This window comes from Rana temporaria, chromosome 1 (genome assembly GCF_905171775.1).
Source record: "Rana temporaria chromosome 1, aRanTem1.1, whole genome shotgun sequence".
In the NCBI taxonomy this organism is placed as follows: domain Eukaryota; kingdom Metazoa; phylum Chordata; class Amphibia; order Anura; family Ranidae; genus Rana; species Rana temporaria.
Genome location: NC_053489.1, coordinates 371513339 through 371533251, shown reverse-complemented (window position 1 = coordinate 371533251; position 19913 = coordinate 371513339). Strand labels below are relative to the sequence as shown.

Sequence of the window (19913 nt, the reverse complement as noted above, 5' to 3'; positions counted from 1 at the left end):
CATGCAAATGATGGTCCGACCGTGACGCAGAGAGATACGTCGGGCGTATCTTAAACGGCGCATGCGCTGTGACGTCGTCGGACTGTCTGCCCCCATCTGCGCATGGACACAACTGCGCCCGGCGTAACCCGTAAGATACGCCGGCCCACTGCCTACGCCCAGTGCATAAATACACCCAGACATGCGCCTATCAAGTGCAAAAGTATACAAGCATTTATTTTACTGCTAGTACTTTTGTATCTTGGTATTTGTTGGAATTATGTCTGCACCAGGGACTTCCAGTGACCGGCGGATGACCAATTTTAGCCCTGAGGAGAAGGCGATTATCATTGATGGGCTCTCCCAACACGGCGCCCGCCTCTATGGGCCACAGAGTGGCTCCACTGGTAAGGATGTCAAAATCCGCATCTATGCGGAGATCACCACCCAGGTGAATGCCCTTGGCATGGCGGCCAGGGAGCCAAAACACATCAGAAAAAAAATAAACGACCTGCGGAGACTGGTGAAGGAGAAACTAGTGGCGATGAGGAAGCATGCCACTGGCACAGGTGGAGGACCAGCCACAAACATCTCCCTGACGGCAGAGGAGATGGTGGTTGCCAGGTTTCTGGATAGAGAGCTGGTGGAGGGCCTGGAGGGCTTTGATTCTGGGGAACAGCCCTTGAGGACAGGTAAGTGTGTTTTATCTTCTTTCTGGTGTGTAGCATGTGTGGGGGGGCAAGGGAACATGTGACAAGTGTGTGGGTCCACCAACATGTGAATGTTTTGTGTCATCCACAATGTGCAGGAGGGAGCTGGGCCGTCATCGGCAGATGTGCGACCCACGCCATCCGTGGTGGAGAGTGCCCCTACCTCTACTCTTGAGTAAGTGGAGGAGGAGCACGTCGGGATAGAGGAGGATGCGGTATACCTTATGGAGGAGACCCCCATACCTGGTCCCTCCCAAACCTCCTCCCCCATCAGGGATAGCCCCTCAAGGGCCACAATCCCTATCAGGGATACCCCCTCAAGGGATCTCCCCTCCAGTCGGCCCCAAGCCTCTCCGGCCCCTAGGAAGGCTACCCGGAAGACCCGAGGAGTCCCTGAGGAGTTTGAAGATAATGTGGCGAGGGACCAGACCATGCAGACCCGCCATATGGGTTCCCTAGCGGGTGACCTGAAACGAGTTGCAGCTAGCCTGGCCTCCTCGGCCGAGAGCCAGGCTGCCTGCACTGTGGCTGTGCAGGAGGCGCTCACCCAGCAGGCTGCCCAGAATGACAACATTAATGAGAGCCTGCAGGATGTTGTGGGCAATGGTGCAGCCCTTCTGAACAGTCTGGGGAACCTGCAGGCCACCACATCTGGACTTGTCAGTGAGGTCCGGAGCCTGGCAGCTGCTGTCCGTGAGGAGGGGAGGCAGACACGGCGCCAACAGCGCAGCAATACCACCCGCCGGCTGAGGATGCAGGCTGCCACCAATTGCTATCTCCACCGGATAGCCGTGGCATTGAAGGGCAGCCAGGCAGCCAGGGAGAGACCGGGGGATGTTCCACAACCAGCCCCCCCACCTGAGGCTCGCCCCAGGCACCTGCGCCCCAGGAGCCTAGGGACAAGACGGAGCCCACGACAGGGCCGTTGATTTTTTTTCTTATTTTATTTTATACTCAGATTATGAGTTTTATATTTTATTTTATACTCAGGTGATGAGTTTTATTTATTTGTTATTCCCTGCACACGGGGAGTGGTGCAGGCTACAGTGTGACTGTTGTGTGAATGTGGGGGGGTGACACTCCTGCTGGCAAAGGGGTGTCACCCTCAGTCGTTGGGGAGAAGTTATCCCCACGACCTGTGTGAATGGTGTATGAATGTACAGCAACCTAATTGGAGCCTTGGCGCGGCGTTGCTGCTCCCAAGTACCGTGCGGTGTACTTTGGGCTAATCCAATTTGATGTGGATGTGGGGTGTGTGTGCTAGGGACCACAGTGGTGTGCATGCATGCATTCTCCTTGTGCCATGATGAATGTGTGTTTTTAACTTGAAAAGAAGCCTACCACGAGGCATCTCCTGACTGCTCTTCCCTCAGCAGACGGGGGACCCTCGGGCAGGGGGGGACTGTGTGGTTCGGGGGTCAGGTCATCACGTATGTCAATCTCCAGGCCCTTTCTCATGGAATAGTTGTGCAGAATGCAACATGCACCGATGATCTGGCACACAAAGTTTGGGGAATACAACAGGGTACCGCCAGACTTATCCAGGCATCGGAAACGGGACTTCAGGAGGCCAAAGGTGCGTTCCACCACTGCACGGGTATGTGCGTGTGCTTCATTGTATCTTCTCTCTCCTGGGGTTTGGGGATTCCAGAATGGAGTCATGAGATGGGGTCCAAGTGCATATGCCGCGTCACCTGGAAGGGAAAAGACAGGAGGATGTTAGTCGTGCATGTGGCCCTCGTGATGTCTGCATCATGGGATCGGACAGTCATGCCTGACACCCATGTCACTCACCAACCAACCAGCTGTCCCCATACATGTTCTGTTCAAATTCTGTTGGGATGGTGCTTTGACGGTATATGAAGCTGTCGTGGCTGGCCCCTGGGTGTTTGGCACGGACGTGCCATATGAGGCATTGGGCATCGGCTATCACCTGTACGTTGATGGAATGCCAATGCTTCCGATTGCAGTATATGTGCTCTGTGTCACGGGGGGGGGGGACCGTAGTGCCACATGGGGGCAATCAAGGGCCCCCACAGTGCGTGGGAATCTTGCAATTCTGTAGAAATCTGTCATTGCCTTCTGCCGCAGATGCTCCTGGGTGGGTTTGATGAAGTGGTGGGACATGCGTCTGAGGATTGTGGGGACAACCTGGTGCACACATCTGCTCATGGTGGATTGTGACATCCCAGCCACTACTCCACTTGTTCTTTGAAAAGATCCACTTGCAAGGAAATGCAGTGTTGCCAGTACCTTGACCAGTGGCTGCACTGCATGTACGCGGTATGTCTTGCTGGTGATGTCATCCTGCAGGGTTCTGGCTAATTTCAGGATGGCATCAGGGCTGAATCTGAAGATGCGATACACCTCCAAATCACCCATGCCAAAGACGTCAATGCGCGTGCGGAATATCCTCTCCCCTGCCCTCCTAGGTGCCCGTCGACGCAGTAGTGCTATGACCACGGCTGCCCCTGGCATGTTGGCATATAGATGTGTTGTCCTGCAAGTGTTGTTGCTCAGGTCGTCTGTAACGGTGCTGCTGTAGCTGCTCTCCAGCTGACCTGTGCAACTCTGGGGCAAAGTTACCCCTGCTTTATGAGGGGTAACTTTCCGCCGGACTTTCCAGTTACGCGCACCGCACGTAGCCTGCGCCGGCCAAACGTACGTTTCTGAATCGGCGTATCTCCCTCATTTGCATATTTGAATACAAAATCCATGGGAGCGCCAGATGCGTCCAGCGTAAATATGCGTTATGCCGGTAGGAAGAACCCTTTTGTAACGGCTACCCAGGTAGTGAGAGGGTATCAGCCGTTGGAGAAGTCCTTTTCCCTGGCAAGTGGCGATATGCAGGTACCGCCGGTATATCCCATCGAACGCCCTTTCAAGAAACGAGACAGGGCTACGTTTTGAAGAGTCAAGCAGGACTGACTTTATTGGCACATTTTACTTCGCTTATATGTGGTTACAACAACTTACAGGGACAATGACACTCTCCGCCCCCCCCCTCCTCACACAGGGGGAGCTTCAATACACATGCTTTGAAATAATGACATCTCCTTGAATCAATCAGTCTCTACACGTTCCGGCACCGAAATCCACTTAACATGACCTGGCTGGGCACATTCCTTTCTCAATAGAATTCAATTAACCTTTAGAACAATACACTCACAGATCATCACGTTAGCATACACCTGGCAGGAGGCTGTTAACTGGTAATACACAACAGAGCGTCAATTAGCAGTGAAAAAGTCACTCTACAATTAACCCTTTGAGCTCAGTAACAAGTCATGCAGTCCTCTGTAGGCAGAATAGTTCATAGGTCCGTTACACTACTCCCCTTTTGTGGAACACTCCGGCAGACCCGGATTGATCCTTTTCGGGTCAACTTGGGGATGTCCGGTCTGCTGTTAAGGTAAAAGTTCCGTTTGCCTGGACAGTCCGTCGGCCTTCCCATTGGCTTACCAGGTCGGTAGCTGATGGTGAAGGTGAATAATGGAATTCAATTCTGGAACAGTCACTTGCTTTGCTCTCTCAATGGCTCCCAAAACCTGTTGCTGATGCTCTTGGGACAGATACGGCACCACCTGGATGCAAATCCCATTTAATCTTTTGACAATTTCCGCCTGTTTGTGCATTTCAATGTTCAAGCCACGGGACATCTCATAATACATGACATAGTGTCGTTGCATCTCTGATTTCTCACTGGCCAACTTGTCACATTCCCATTTTAGACTGTGATATTGTGCCGGATCTACAGTACATGTCGGGGAAGGTAGTCTTACCCGGGTCTCAGCAGCAAGCGAGTTGATTCCAGCAACGCGGGTGGTCACGGGACAAGCAGCAGCAGGTGTAGGTAAATAAGCCGAAGTCAGAGGGCCAATGTCGTTGCCCAGCACCACCTCGGCAGGTAGGTTGTCCATGATACCAACTGTGGTCTTTCCTGACCCGGCTCCCCAGTCTAAGTGCACCCGGGCAGTGGGTACGCGAAATACAGCACCCCCTGCGACCCGGACGGCAACTGTGCGAGTGGACACGTTCTCTGGCTTTACCAGATGTTTTTGAATCAGAGTGATAGTAGTCCCGGAATCTCTTAGGCCTTGTGCTACTTGGCCATTCACCCGTACCTCCTGACGGTGATGCTGACAGTTATCCGGAGAGGCAGCTTGTATTGGGTCTGCCTCATACCAAATTCCCAGACATTCCTCAGGGCCCCCCTCGGTCTCCAGGCAGTGGGCCGCAGAGGGACGTGATGGAGTGACCCCTGTGTTGGGTGTTGTGCGTCTCCAGTTGTTATCTGTAGCTCTCAAAGGGCAATAACGAGCAATATGTCCGGTGTCGCTGCAGTGATGGCACGTCACCCTAGGCGAATCCCGGGGGTAGTTGCTAGGCCCCTGAGGACGTGGTGGGACTGGAGCCCGAAACTCTGGGCGTGGGGTGACGGTTGGAGTACGCGGTTCTACCTTCTGGGCCAGCCGCGTAGTACCCTGGCTTACTTTCCTTGTCTCCGCGTACTCATCTGCTAGCCGAGCCGCCTCGTTTATGTTAGCGGGACGGCGATCTCGTACCCAGTCTTGTATGTCTGCGGCCAGGTCTTGGAAGAAATGTTCCATTAGGAACAGCTGCAATACTTCCTCCCCGGTATTGGCCTTGCACCCTTGGACCCAAAGGGATGCCACCCTTTGTAACTGGTTGGCCCATTCCATGTGGGAATCCACAGCCTTCTTCTTGGACTCCCGGAAGCGCCGGCGGTAGGCTTCTGGCGTTACGGCATATCGGGTTAGCAGCGCCTTTTTAACTTGCTGATATTGTAAAATATCCTCTGGAGCGAGAGCCCGAAAGGCTTCATTGGCTTTGCCCGACAATTTCCCAGACAAAATAGTGACCCATTGGTCTGGTGGTACCTGGTGTAGTGAGCACTGCCTCTCAAAATCCGCCAAATATCCATCGATTTCCTCCTCCTTTCTACAAAAGCTTTAAATGCAGTGAACGGTATTTTCTTTCCTGTAGCCGCGGGTGGGGGGGTAGGAACTGCATGTGTAATGGGCTGTCTCGCTCTTACTAGTTCCAGTTCTTGTCCCCTCTTAGTTTGTATCTCTTCCCTTGCTTCCCGGGATAGCTGGTTGATTAGTTCCACGGACGTTTCTGGATACAAGGATAATCTCCGCTGTACAATCCCAGTAATTACAACTTCCTCGCTGACCGGTACAAGGGGCTCAGTTCCTTCCATGGATCCATCCATTTCGTCCAGCTCCAGCAGGTCAGCTATCAGCTCCCTCCGAGGTCTGTTGCTGGCGCTCCTACCACGACTCTCTAATAAATCTTTTAGTGTGGATCTTTTCAGCCTGGCGTACTGCGACTCCATTCAGCACTTGCTCTTTGGATAAAAGGACCATCCCGCTGCTGCCAACCAATGTAACGGCTACCCAGGTAGTGAGAGGGTATCAGCCATTGGAGAAGTCCTTTTCCCTGGCAAGTGGCGATATGCAGGTACCGCCGGTATATCCCATCGAACGCCCTTTCAAGAAACGAGACGGGGCTACGTTTTGAAGAGTCAAGCAGGACTGACTTTATTGGCACATTTTACTTCGCTTATATGTGGTTACAACAACTTACAGGGACAATGACACTCTCCGCCCCCCCCCCCTCCTCACACAGGGGGAGCTTCAATACACATGCTTTGAAATAATGAATAATGACATCTCCTTGAATCAATCAGTCTCTACACGTTCCGGCACCGAAATCCACTTAACATGACCTGGCCGGGCACATTCCTTTCTCAATAGAATTCAATTAACTTTTAGAACAATACACTCACAGATCATCACGTTAGCATAGACCTGACAGGAGGCTGTTAACTGGTAATACACAACAGAGCTTCAATTAGCATTTAGCAGTGAAAAAGTCACTCTACAATTAACCTTTTGAGCTCAGTAACAAGTCATGCAGTCCTCTGTAGGCAGAATATTTCATAGGTCCGTTACACCTTTTTTGAAGCGTATCTGGTTCTGTGGGTACGGCGCATAGATACGACGGCGCAAATTTACACTTACGCCTCGCATCTCGAGATACGCCGGCGTAAATGCTATCTGAATCTGGCCCTTGGTGTTACTGCACTTGTGCTGTATAGTTTGCACCTAAATGTAGTTGTAGGTAGATTCAGGTAAATGGGCGCATATTTGGGCCGGCGTAACGCAACGTACTTGCGCTACGCCGGCGTAATCCGGAGAGCAAAGTTGATGATTCACAAAGCATTTGCGCGCCAATGTGCGCCGGCCGAACCTAAAGTTGGAGGCTTAAGCCGGTGTAAGTGGAAGTGGGTGTGAACTTAAGCAAATGATTGTCTGAGCGTGGTGCAGTGGTTTACGCTCGGCCTAACTTCAACGGAACATGCGCAGTGATGTTTTAGCCGGAGCGCTTTCTAGTGCGCATGCGCGCATCTAGGTCGGCCGAACTTCCTGTTGTACGCCGGCCTATTGGCTTGCGTCGAGCGTATAAATAAGCCCAGACATGTGTCCGTCCGACGCAAATTTACATCCTGCTTCCCCCCCCCCCCCTCTGAGCTTGGTAATTTTTCCCCTAGCTTCTTAATTTCCCTTTATGATGGCTGCTCCCGTGGCTGCTCCTGTCACCCATAGAAAAACATTTTTTACTGCCCAGGAGAGGGCTGTTATCATCACAGGGATGGAGGAGTTTCATGAGTCTCTCCATGGCCCTGAAAGCCGGAATACCACACGTGCCAGGAGGCAGGAGATCCTTGAGACCATTGCCACTAGGGTCAATGCCCTTGGCACTGTCCCCCGCCTTGCCAAGCACATCTTAAAAAAGATAAATGATATGCGGCTTCGGGTGCGGGAGAAGCTCGCAAAAATTAATAAGCACAGGACTGGCACTGGGGGTGGACCACCCTGTGATGTCGAGTTGACCCCGGAGGAGGAGCGGATCGCCCGGTGTCTGCACAGGGAGCAGGTGGAGGGTATTGAGGGGTTTGATTCCCGGCAAGAGGGCTTGAGGAAAGGTAAGTGTGTTTTATATTTCCTATCTGGTGTGTAGCATGTGTGGGTGGGGGGAAGAGAACATGTGACAAGTGTGTGGGTCCCCCAACATGTGACTGCTTTATGTCCATCCACACATGTGCAGGAAGGGGCGGGCACATCTGGTGTCGGTGGCCGGCCCACCACATCATCTGAGGAGCCACAGGAAGACCCCCAAGATACTGTGGTGGAGGGGACTGTCCACATCACGCCTATAGAGGTGGTGCTGGATGAATCAGTGGACTTTGCCCAGATCGGGCTGATTTTTGAGGAGACCATGTTCATGGTTGGGCCCTCTACCACCTCCATCCCCATGATAGGAAGCCCCTCTCCCTTACCCACCAGCAGGGCAACCACCTCCAGGACCTCCCCATACACCCGCTCAGTCGCCTCTTCTGGCCCCAGGAAGGCAACCAGGAAGACCAGGGGTGTAGTGGGCGATGTCCAGGACCAGATAGCCCAGGATCAAACCATGCAGACCCGGCATATGGGGGATATTGCCGGCCATCTGCAGAAGATTTCTGAGGATGCTGGTCATCTGAGGGAGGCAGTTGAAGAGGTGAGCTGTAACAGCTCGGCAGTAGCCACCTGCATGGTTGACCTGCAGGCCACCACTGCCAACCTTGTAACCAAGGTGGATAGCCTTATTGAGGCAGTAAAGGCTAATACCACTGCGGTTCAGGAGGAGGGTAGACGGAGGCAGCGGACTGAGAGGGCTAACCTCACCAGACAATTGAGGATGCAGGCCCAGACCAACTTGGTCCTCACCAGGATAGCCGCTGCCTTGGAGGCCAGGCAGCCGTCACCTGGCAGGAGTGGGCCACCTGCAGATGAGCCACCTCCCGATCAACCACCCCCCCACCACCCCAGGCTCCGCCCAGGCAGCTGAGGAGCCAATCAGCTGCCACCAGGCGCAGCCAAAGGAAGGCTAAATAAAAGCCTTTTTTCATTTTTTTTTTTTTTTGCTCAGGTGATGAGCTTTTTTATTTATTTCTTTGCTCAGGTGATGAGCTTTTTTATTTATTTCTTTGCTCAGGTGATGAGTTCCTTTGATTTCTGCTAGCACACGGTGAGGAGTGCTGCTTCAGTGTGACTGGTGTGTGAATGGGGGGGTGTCACTCCTGCTGGCAAAGGGGTGTCACCCTCTGCCGTGTGAAAGGTGTATGAATGTACAGTGACATAATTGGAGCCTTGGCGTGGCGTTGCTGCTCCAAAGTCCCGTGCGGTGTACTTTGGTCTAATCCAATTAGATGAGGATGAAATGTGTCTGTGCTAGGGACCACAGTGGTGTGCATGCATGCATTCTCATTGTGCAATGATTAATGCATAGTTGCCAACAGTCCCGTTTTTGCCGGGACAGTCCCGGATTTGGGACCCTCGTCCCGGATTGATTTTGTCCCGCTCATTTTCCCGGAATTTTGCTTTTGTCCCGCCAGGAAAATCTGTGTTTTGGAAAACGGCAGGCGGGCTACAAAAAGATGGCCGCCACTGCAGACACAAGGATTATTCCCCTTGTGTTCAGTGGCAAGGGGAGGAGCAGCCAATCAGAGAGTCGGGGGAGGAGGAGAACACTTCCCGGAGCGGTGAGAGAACTCAGACAGGGCGGGCGATATCAATAAGCAAGTTAGGCGATGTGAGGTGTTTAATTTGTGCTACTGCATTCTGTGAAAACTGCGCTCCCACCACTGCTAGGTCCAGTGCTTGCTGCAGAGTATCACTGCTGAAGAGAGCGAGGGGGTGAGGGGGGGTTCATGTGCAGGGGACAGTGAACCTGTAAAACAGCCTGCCTGGGTGTTCTCTCCTCTCCTGTGTGATTCCTCCTTCCCCCGCCGCCGCTCTCATCCAGCAGGTAGAGAAGATACAATCGAGCAGAAGGCAGGAGCTTGTCAAACTTTTTAAGTTAAAAAGCCTGTGATTGGTTGCTAGGGGCGGTCCTAGCAACAAATCATCTCTGTTAAATGGAGAGTTGAACATCTCCCTCCCTCTGCTCGGACATGCCATGCTCTGTCTTCTTCCTGCTGTGTGAGGTAAGGGGGGCAGCTGTGGAGGAGACTATTATACAGGGAGGGGGCAGCTGTGTGGAGGAGACTATTATACAGGGAGGGGGCAGCTGTGGAGGAGAGACTATTATACAGGGAGGGGGCAGCTGTGTGGAGGAGACTATTATACAGGGAGGGGGCAGCTGTGGAGGAGACTATTATACAGGGAGGGGGCAGCTGTGGAGGAGACTATTATACAGGGAGGGGGCAGCTGTGGAGGAGACTATTATACAGGGAGGGGGCAGCTGTGTGGAGGAGCCTATTATACAGGGAGGGGGCAGCTGTGGAGGAGAGACTATTATACAGGGAGGGGGCAGCTGTGGAGGAGTCTATTATACAGGGAGGGGGCAGCTGTGTGGAGGAGACTATTATACAGGGAGGGGGCAGCTGTGTGGAGGAGACTATTATACAGGGAGGGGGCAGCTGTGTGGAGGAGACTATTATACAGGGAGGGGGCAGCTGTGTGGAGGAGACTATTATACAGGGAGGGGGCAGCTGTGTGGAGGAGACTATTATACAGGGAGGGGCAGCTGTGTGGAGGAGACTATTATACAGGGAGGGGGCAGCTGTGTGGAGGAGACTATTATACAGGGAGGGGGCAGCTGTGTGGAGGAGACTATTATACAGGGAGGGGGCAGCTGTGTGGAGGAGACTATTATACAGGGAGGGGGCAGCTGTGTGGAGGAGACTATTATACAGGGAGGGGGCAGCTGTGTGGAGGAGACTATTATACAGGGAGGGGGCAGCTGTGGAGGAGAGACTATTATACAGGGAGGGGGCAGCTGTGGAGGAGACTATTATACAGGGAGGGGGCAGCTGTGGAGGAGACTATTATACAGGGAGGGGGCAGCTGTGTGGAGGAGACTATTATACAGGGAGGGGGCAGCTGTGTGGAGGAGACTATTATACAGGGAGGGGCAGCTGTGTGGAGGAGACTATTATACAGGGAGGGGCAGCTGTGTGGAGGAGACTATTATACAGGGAGGGGGCAGCTGTGTGGAGGATACTATTATACAGGGAGGGGGCAGCTGTGTGGAGGAGACTATTATACAGGGAGGGGGGCAGCTGTGTGGAGGAGAGTATTATACAGGGAGGGGGCAGCTGTGTGGAGGAGACTGTTATACAGGGAGGGGGCAGCTGTTGTTATACCTGAAGGGTTTCACATGTACTGGCACTTTAAGGCTGGCTCCACCCAGCAGTGATGACAAGGGTCAAGGGGCATAGTAGCCATCTTAGAGAGACCACATGTAGGAAGCAGAGATATGTATTGTCCTGAAATGCATGTTGCAGTGTACAGCCTGTACTGAATAAACATCCATTGTTCCAGACCAGAGTCTTGTGTCCCTCACAACACAGAGGATATAACAGTGGCGACGATAATGGGATTTACAAAGTGTCTATCAGTCTGAGAGAGAGACAAAGACATTGTGGATTGTCACCTGGATAAAAGCAATCACAGATCCCAGCAGGAAAATGTCATTAATCGGGACATTAAGTGAGTTTGATGGAGAACAGACATCCTGGAGTTCCTGGGTTGAGAGACTGGAACAGTATTTCAGTGCAAATGCCATCCCAGACAACAGGCAAGTAGCAGTGTTTCTGACGGTGGTTGGGGCCAAGACATATGACACTCTTAGAGATCTGCTTTCCCCTGTATAGCCAGCAGCTAAGACATTGGCAGAGCTGCTGACACTTCTAGAGGATCACTTCCAGCCTCAACCATTACAAATTGCAGAAAGATTTCGCTTCTATCAGAGGCAGCAGCAGACAGGTGAAGAGATTAAAGCTTATGTGCTCGCCCTTCGCAGACTAGCCTCTACCTGTTCTTTTGGGGACTACCTACCTACTGCACTGAGAGATAAGTTTGTCATGGGACTGAATTGTGAGTCCACACAAAAGAGACTGTTAACAGAGAAAGACCTTACCCTTACAAAGGCAATTGAGATAGCTTCAGTGATGGAAATGGCTGTGAAAGATACAGAGGAATTGAACCCCCAGAGCAGAAGGGAAGAGGTGAAGCAGGACGTTTTCAGAACAGCAGTCAAGCCAACTGCTGCAAACTGGAAATACAGACCCCCACCAAGCCGGGAGTCAGCTTGCCACCGTTGTGGGAATACAGACCATGATTACAAAGTCTGCCGGTTTAAGGATCAGACCTGTCATAATTGCGGTAGGACCGGCCATCTGAAACGAGTTTGCCGTAGCAAGAAGGTGCGAGATAAACAACCTCTGAACCCCAAGACAAAGACATATACTGTATGGTGGGAAGATATACATCATCATCTGAGTCAGAGGATGAGGCTGTGCTCCACAGATTAGACATACATCATATGCATTCAGCACCCTCCGCAATGACTGTAGATGTAACCATTGAGGGAAAGAGACTCAAGATGGATGTAGACACAGGAGCAGCAGTTTCAGTTATCACCCAGAAACAATGGAGACAACTTCAGACCCGAAAAAACTGTCCGCCCAACACCAATCAAACTGCAGACATACTCAAAGCAGATACTCCACCCACTGGGTTACGCAAAAGTAAAGGTTTTGTACAAGGGTCAGACAAAGAGACTGCCATTATATATCCTAGAAAATGGGGGACCCCCTCTATTTGGGAGAGACGGGATTGCTCACTTTGGTATGCCAGACATCGCCATAAGTCCCTGTAACACCGTTACCATTCCATTAGGAGATAATGAGGGATGGGTGGTGTCCCTGAAGCAGCGGTTCCCAAAGATTTTTGATGACCAGTTGGGAAAAATAAAGCATGACTGTGTGAGACTCAAGCTGAAACCCAACGCTCAGCCTAAGTTCTTCAAAGCTCGGACAGTACCTTTCGCACTCCGAGCAGGTGTGGAAGCAGAACTAAGTCGGCTGGAGGAACAAGGTGTCATCTCAAAGGTAGAGCACAGCGAGTGGGCATCACCAGTTGTACCGGTAAAGAAAGCGAATGGGGACTTGCGCATTTGTGGCGATTTCCGCATGGCTCTGAACTCTCAACTGGAAATAGACCAGTATCCCCTACCCAGAGTAGATGACATTTTTGCCTCTCTTGCAGGGGGTCAAAAGTTCACCAAGCTTGATCTCAAACAAGCATATTTACAGTTTGAGGTCCATACTTCTTCCCGCAAGTTTCTGACCATCAACACCCACAAGGGACTGTATGAATATAATCGGATGGTGTTTGGGGTAGCCTCTGTCCCAGCCATTTGGCAACGAAAAATGGACGAGATTTTGGTGGACATTCCTTTCACTCAGTGCCTGCTAGATGACATGCTCAGGGGCAGCTGTGTGGAGGAGACTGTTATACAGGGAGGGGGCAGCTGTGTGGAGGAGACTATTATACAGGGAGGGGGCAGCTGTGTGGAGGAGACTGTTATACAGGGAGGGGGCAGCTGTGTGGATGAGACTATTATACAGGGAGGGTGGCAGCTGTGTGGAGGAGACTGTTATACAGGGAGGGGGGCAGTTGTGTGGAGGAGACTATTATACAGGGAGGGGGCAGCTGTGTGGAGGAGACTGTTATACAGGGAGGGGGCAGCTGTGTGGAGGAGACTATTATACAGGGAGGGGGCAGCTGTGTGGAGGAGACTGTTATACAGGGAGAGGGGCTGTGGAGGGGACTGGTATGCAGGGAGAGGGGCTGTGGAGGGGACTGGTATACAGGGAAAGGGGCTGTAGAGGGGACTGCTATACAGGGAGAGGGGCTGTGGAGGGGACTGGTATGCAGGGAGAGGGGCTGTGGAGGGGACTGGTATACAGGGAGAGGGGCTGTGGAGGGGACCGGTATGCAGGGAGAGGGGCTGTGGAGGGGACCAGTATGCAGGGAGAGGGGCTGTGGAGGGGACTGGTATGCAGGGAGAGGGGCCGTGGAGGGGACTGGTATGCAGGGAGAGGGGCTGTGGAGGGGACTGGTATGCAGGGTGAGGGGCTGTGGAGGGGACTGGTATGCAGGGAGAGGGACTGTGGAGGGGACTGAGGTTTAAGGAATGAGGCTGAGGACACTGATGTAATGGGGGAAAGAGGTAATTGATGACATTGGGGAACTTGGATGCAAAGAGGTCTGTGATGTAAAGCAGGCACTGTATTGTAAAGGGGTGCTGTATTGCCACTCTTTGTCTTCAGGCCGGTTCCAGAGGTGCAGGTGGCTGAGGAAATAGGTGGAGAGGTAACACAAAAAAACTCCACCCCTGCCGCATACATGGGCAGGGCAAAAGGGGTGGAGCTAATGGGGGGGGGCGGCAAAATTAGGTTTTGACTAGGGTGTCAAAAATCCTTGCACCAGCCCTGAACTCAGAGCATGTGTTCTTTGAGAAGGAGTCAGTGCGGTTCCCTGGGGAGGGGGGGAGGCTCTGTCCCTGCCGCCGGGGATTATAGTGTGCGGGGCAGCCTGCTGTTTGGATATCCTTATATATATATATATATATATATATATATATATATATATATATATATATGGCGGTGTGTAGGAGAGTGGCTGGTACAGTAGTGTGTGAGCCCCACAACATCTTGGACTCCTTCTCTCCATAGTGAGTGCTTACTGTCCATTGTGTCAGTGGGTGGTGAGAAGACTCCACCACAGAGAGAAGGGGCTAAGCCAACAGCAGAGCCTTAGGAGACTTGGTGAGTGCTGCACTTTACACAGCATTATGTGTGAGCCTCTGTGATTTATTATTGTGTTAGTAAGCAAGGTGGCGTGTAGGGGTTCTAGTCCAATGTATCGTGTCTGATAATAGAATAAGTAGGCGAAGATTATGCAGAGTGGGTGGAGCTTCGGGGAAGTGAGTGTGGTAATTAATAGCTGTGCTGCAAAGTGTCCCTGGAAATTTTTTTCAAATTTTGGCAACTATGTTAATGTGTGTTTTTAACGTGAAAATATCTCTTCTGTGAGGCGTCTCCTGATTGCGGCTCCCACAGCAGACGGGTTATCCTCAGTTAGGGGGGGGATTGTGTGGCTCAGGGGTCAGGTCATCACGTAGATCAATCTTCAGGCCCTTTCTCGCGGCGTAGTTGTGCAGAATGCAACATGCCCCGATGATCTGGCACACAAAGTTTGGGGCATACAACAGGGTACCCCCAGACTTATCCAGGCATCGGAAACGGGAGGCCAAATGTGCGTTTCACCACTCCACGGGTACGTGCATGTGCTTCATTGTATCTTCTCTCTCCTGGGGTTTGGGGGTTCCGGGATGGGGTCCAAGTGCATATGCAGAGTCACCTGGAAGGGAAAAGACAGGAGGATGTTAGTCATGCATGTGCCCCTCGCGATGTCTGCATCATGGGGGGGGACAGTCATGCCTGACACCCATGTCACTCACCAACCAGCCAGGTGTCCCCATACATGTTCTGGTCAAAATCTGTTGGGATGTCGCTTTGACGGTATATGAAGCTGTCATGGCTGGATCCTGGGTGTTTGGCACGGATGTGCCATATGAGGCATTGGGCATCGGCTATCACCTGGACATTGATTGAATGCCAGTGCTTCCTATTGTGGTATATGTGCTCTGTCTCACAGGAGGGTCGTAGTGCCACATGTGTGCAATCAATGGCCCCCACGGTGCGTGGGAATCTGTCAATTCTATAGAAATCCTCCATTGCCTTCTGCTGCAGGTCCTCCTGGGTGGGTCTGATGAAGTGGTGGGACATGCGTCTGAGGATTGCGGGGACAATCTGGTGCACACATCTGCTCATGGTGGTTTGTGACATCCCAGCCACAGCTCCACTTGTACGCTGAAAAGAGCCAGTGGCAAGGAAATGGAGTGTTGCTAATACCTTGACCAGTGGCTGCACTGCATGTGCACGATGTGTCTTGCTGGTGATGTCATCCTGCAGGGTTCTGGCTAAATCCAGGATGGCTTCACGGCTGAATCTGTAGATGCGAAACACCTCTGATTCCCCCATGGCAAAGACGTTCATGCGCGTTCGGTAGATCCTCTCCCGTGCCCTCCTACGAGTCCGTGGACCCATTAGTAGTGCAAGGAGCACGCCTGCCCCTGGCATGTTGGCACACAGATGTGTTGTCCTGCAAGTGTGGGTGCTCGGCTTGCTCAGCTCTTCCGTAACGCTGCTGCTGCAGCTGCTCTCCAGCTGACCCGTGTCCGTCTGGTGCAAAGTTATTCCACCTTTCATTCGTGAATCGCCGTATCTCCGTAATTTGCATATTTAAATAGGAAATCAATGCAAGCGGAAGATGCGTCGCGCCTAAATATGCGCCTGGCTTAGAAAAGTTGCGTCGCTCGGAGAAAACCTATTTTCAGGCGTATCTTGTTCTGTGGGTATGGAACAAAAGCGCGCCGGCGCATATTTACACCTACGCCGCGTACCTGTAGATAAGCCGGCCTTACTCTTTCTGATTCTACCTATTGGTGTTTACTGCACTTGTGCTGTATAGTTTGCACCTAAGCGTACTTGGGCCCAGATTCACGTACAGCAGCGTTTCTTTGAGCGGGCGTAACGTATCCTATTTACGTTACGCCTCCGCAACTTAGACGGGCAAGTGCAGTATTCTCAAAGCACTTGCTCCGTAAGTTGCGGCGGCGTAGCGTAAATAGGCCGGCGTAAGCCCGACCTAATTAAAATGTGGAAGATGTGGGCGTGTTATGTAAATGTTATGTGACCCCACGTAAATGACGCTTGCGCTGTCCGTGGACATATCCCAGTGTGCATTGCTCCAAAGTACGCCGCAAGGACGTATTGGTTTCGACGTGAACGTAAATTACGTCCAGCCCCATTCACGGACGACTTACGCAAACGACGTAAAATTTTCAGTATTCGACGCGGAAACGACGTCCATACTTAACATTGGTACGCCGCATGTACGCCTCATATAGCAGGGGTAACTTTACGCCGGGAAAAGCCTAACGTAAACGGCGTATCTGTACTGCGTCGGCCGGGTGTACGTTCGTGAATTTGCGTACCTAGCTGATTTACATATTTTTAGGCGTAAATCAGCGTACACGCCCCTAGCAGCCAGCGTAAATATGCAGTTAAGATCCGAGGGCGTAAGAGACTTACGCCGGTCGGATCTAATACAAATCTATGCGTAACTGATTCTAAGAATCAGGCACAAAGATACGACGGCTCAGACTCAGAGATACGACGGCGTATCTGGAGATACGCCGTCGTATCTCCTTTAGGGATGAGCCGAACATACCCGGGTTCGGTTCGCACCAGACCGTTCGAACAGACCGCGGCTTCGCACGAACATTTAGAACCCCATTGAAGTCTATGGGACTCGAACGTTCAAATTCAAAAACGCTCATTTTAAAGACCAATATTCAATTTAATGTTGAAAAACGTCTTTCAGAACCTGGGTCTTGCCCCAGGGAACATGTATCAATGGAATTTTTTTTTTTTAAACGTCTGTTTTTCCGGAGCAGCGATTTTAATGATGCTTAAAGTAAAAAAATAAATAAAAAATTCCTTCAAAAATCACACCTGCTGTGTGTTTATAGTAGTGGCACGTGTTTAGAAATGTCCCTGCACAACATGAAATTATTATAAGAACAAAGCAATTTAATACTGCTTGCGCATGTGCTGTGTGGCAACAATATCTCGATTATTTTAGGGGTGGTGGGGGGGCCATTATTTTTTTGTGAAAGCAAAATTGTAGAAAAAAGGGCACCCCTCAAACACACTGTAATTGGAGCGCAACAAAGAGCCACGTGCAAAGTATTGCATCAAAATTTTTTATTAGGCGCCCCTGTTACACAGGGGCACAAAAATTTGTCCGTAGGCACAACACAACACTGCAACCCCTCCCAATATCTGTGATTGGAGCGCAACAAGGAGCTACGTGCAAAGTATTGCATCAAAAATTGTTATTAGATGCCCCTGTTACACAGGGGCACAAAAATGTGTCCGTAGGCACAACACAACACTGCAACCCCTCCCAATATCTGTGATTGGAGCGCAACAAGGAGCCACGTGCAAAGTATTGCATCAAAAATTGTTATTAGACGCCCCTGTTACACAGGGGCAGAAAAATTAGGCCTTAGGCACAACACAACACTGCAACCCCTCCCAATATCTTTAATTGGAGTGCAACAAGGAGCCACGTGCAAAGTATTGCATCAAAAAATGTTATTAGACGCCCCTGTGTCCGTAGGCACAACACAACACTGCAACCCCTCCCAATATCTGTAATTGGAGCGCAACAAGGAGCTATGTGCAAAGTATTGCATCAAAAATTGTTATTAGATGCCCCTGTTACACAGGGGCACAAAAATGTGTCCGTAGGCACAACACAACACTGCAACCCCTCCCAATATCTGTGATTGGAGCGCAACAAGGAGCCACGTGCAAAGTATTGCATCAAAAATTGTTATTAGACGCCCCTGTTACACAGGGGCAGAAAAATTAGGCCTTAGGCACAACACAACACTGCAACCCCTCCCAATATCTTTAATTGGAGTGCAACAAGGAGCCACGTGCAAAGTATTGCATCAAAAAATGTTATTAGACGCCCCTGTGTCCGTAGGCACAACACAACACTGCAACCCCTCCCAATATCTGTGATTGGAGCGCAACAAGGAGCTATGTGCAAAGTATTGCATCAAAAATTGTTATTAGATGCCCCTGTTACACAGGGGCACAAAAATGTGTCCGTAGGCACAACACTGCAACCCCTCCCAATATCTGTGATTGGAGCGCAACAAGGAGCCACGTGCAAAGTATTGCATCAAAAAATTTTATTAGACGCCCCTGTTACACAGGGGGAGAAAAATTAGGCCTTAGGCACAACACAACACTGCAACCCCTCCCAATATCTTTAATTGGAGTGCAACAAGGAGCTACGTGCAAAGTATTGCATCAGAAATTGTTATCAGGCACCCCTGTTACACAGGGGCACAAAAATTCGTCCATAGGCACAACACAACACTGCAACCCCTCCCAATATCTTTAATTGGAGTGCAACAAGAAGCCACGTGCAAAGTATTGCATCAAAATTTGTTATTAGACGCCCCTGTTATACAGGGGCACAAAAATTCGTCCATAGGCACAACACAACACTGCAACCCCTCCCAATATCTGTAATTGGAGCGCAACAAGGAGCCACGTGCAAAGTATTGCATCAAAACATTTTATTAGGCGCCCCTGTTAAACAGGGGCAGAAAAAATAGGCCTTAGGCACTGGTGGCGGAGCACAGAAAAACAAAATTTCTTACTAGCTATCAGCAAGAAAAGTGAGGAGGAGAAGGATATTCCATCAGCAGCATAACAGGACAGTGAGGCCCCGTACACACGACCGAGGAACTCGATGTGCCAAACACATCGAGTTCCTTGTCGAGTGCAGTGTGGAAGCCGCTGAGGAGCTCGGCGGGCCGACTTTCCTCATTGAACAATGAGGAAAAAGAGAACATGTTCTCTTTTCGGCCCGACGAGTTCCTCGACGGCTTCCTCGCTGAAAAGTGTACACACGACCGAGTTTCTCGCCAGAATCCAGCTCCGACCGAGTTTCTGGCTGAATTCTGCCGAGAAACTCGGTCGTGTGTACGGTGCCTCACTCAGCATCAGCAGTCTCAAAGGGATCTGACATTTCAACAAAAAATTCTTATTCAGTAACATCAGCATCAGGTGCTTGGTAGCTGGTGTTGATCCAAGCCTGATTCATTTTGATGAAGATCAGTCGATCAACAGAGTCGGTGGCGAGGCGCACCCTGTGATCGGTCACAAAGCCTCCAGCAGCACTGAATGTGCGTTCTGAAAGAACACTGGATGCAGGGCAAGCCAGTAGCTCAATTGCTTACTGTGCAAGCTCTGGCCAGTGATCCATCCTCAAGACCCAGTAAGCCAGAGGATTTTCCATGGGGAAGGTGTCCAAGTCGGATCTTGCCGCTAGGTATTCCCGGACCATGTAAACCAGATGCTGGCGATGGTTGCTGGAACCGGTCAGACCTTGGGGCTGCGGACTAAAAAATTGTCTGAACGCATCGGTCAGACGGCCACCTTCTCCACCGCTCCTTCTCTGACTCACTGAAGCCTCAGCAAGATGTTGTCCAGGGCCAGGTTTTGGTAATTCCCCGGTTCTGGGAACGCATTGCACAGACCCTTCTGCAAGGCCTTCCGCAGAAGTTTCATCTTCTGCTCCCTCAGCGATGGCAACATAAGGTCCGCTACCTTACTCTTGTAACGTGGATCAAGGAGAGTTGCCAGCC

The 19913-nt window shown here is 51.2% G+C and overlaps 1 protein-coding gene across 1 annotated transcript in view; it reads left to right on the top strand.

Moving 5' to 3' along the window:
- Positions 1-259: 259 nt before the first annotated feature.
- The window catches only part of LOC120928557, a gene marked incomplete at its 3' end in the record, with an annotated part of 97431 nt that continues 77777 nt past the window's right edge, over positions 260-19913 (top strand). Inside the window, exons 1-4 of the mRNA XM_040339631.1 lie at positions 260-603; positions 1054-1348; positions 7827-8006; positions 8235-8535. Of these exons, the coding sequence (XP_040195565.1) occupies positions 260-603; positions 1054-1348; positions 7827-8006; positions 8235-8535 (1120 nt within the window). The remainder of the gene's footprint in view (positions 604-1053; positions 1349-7826; positions 8007-8234; positions 8536-19913) is intronic.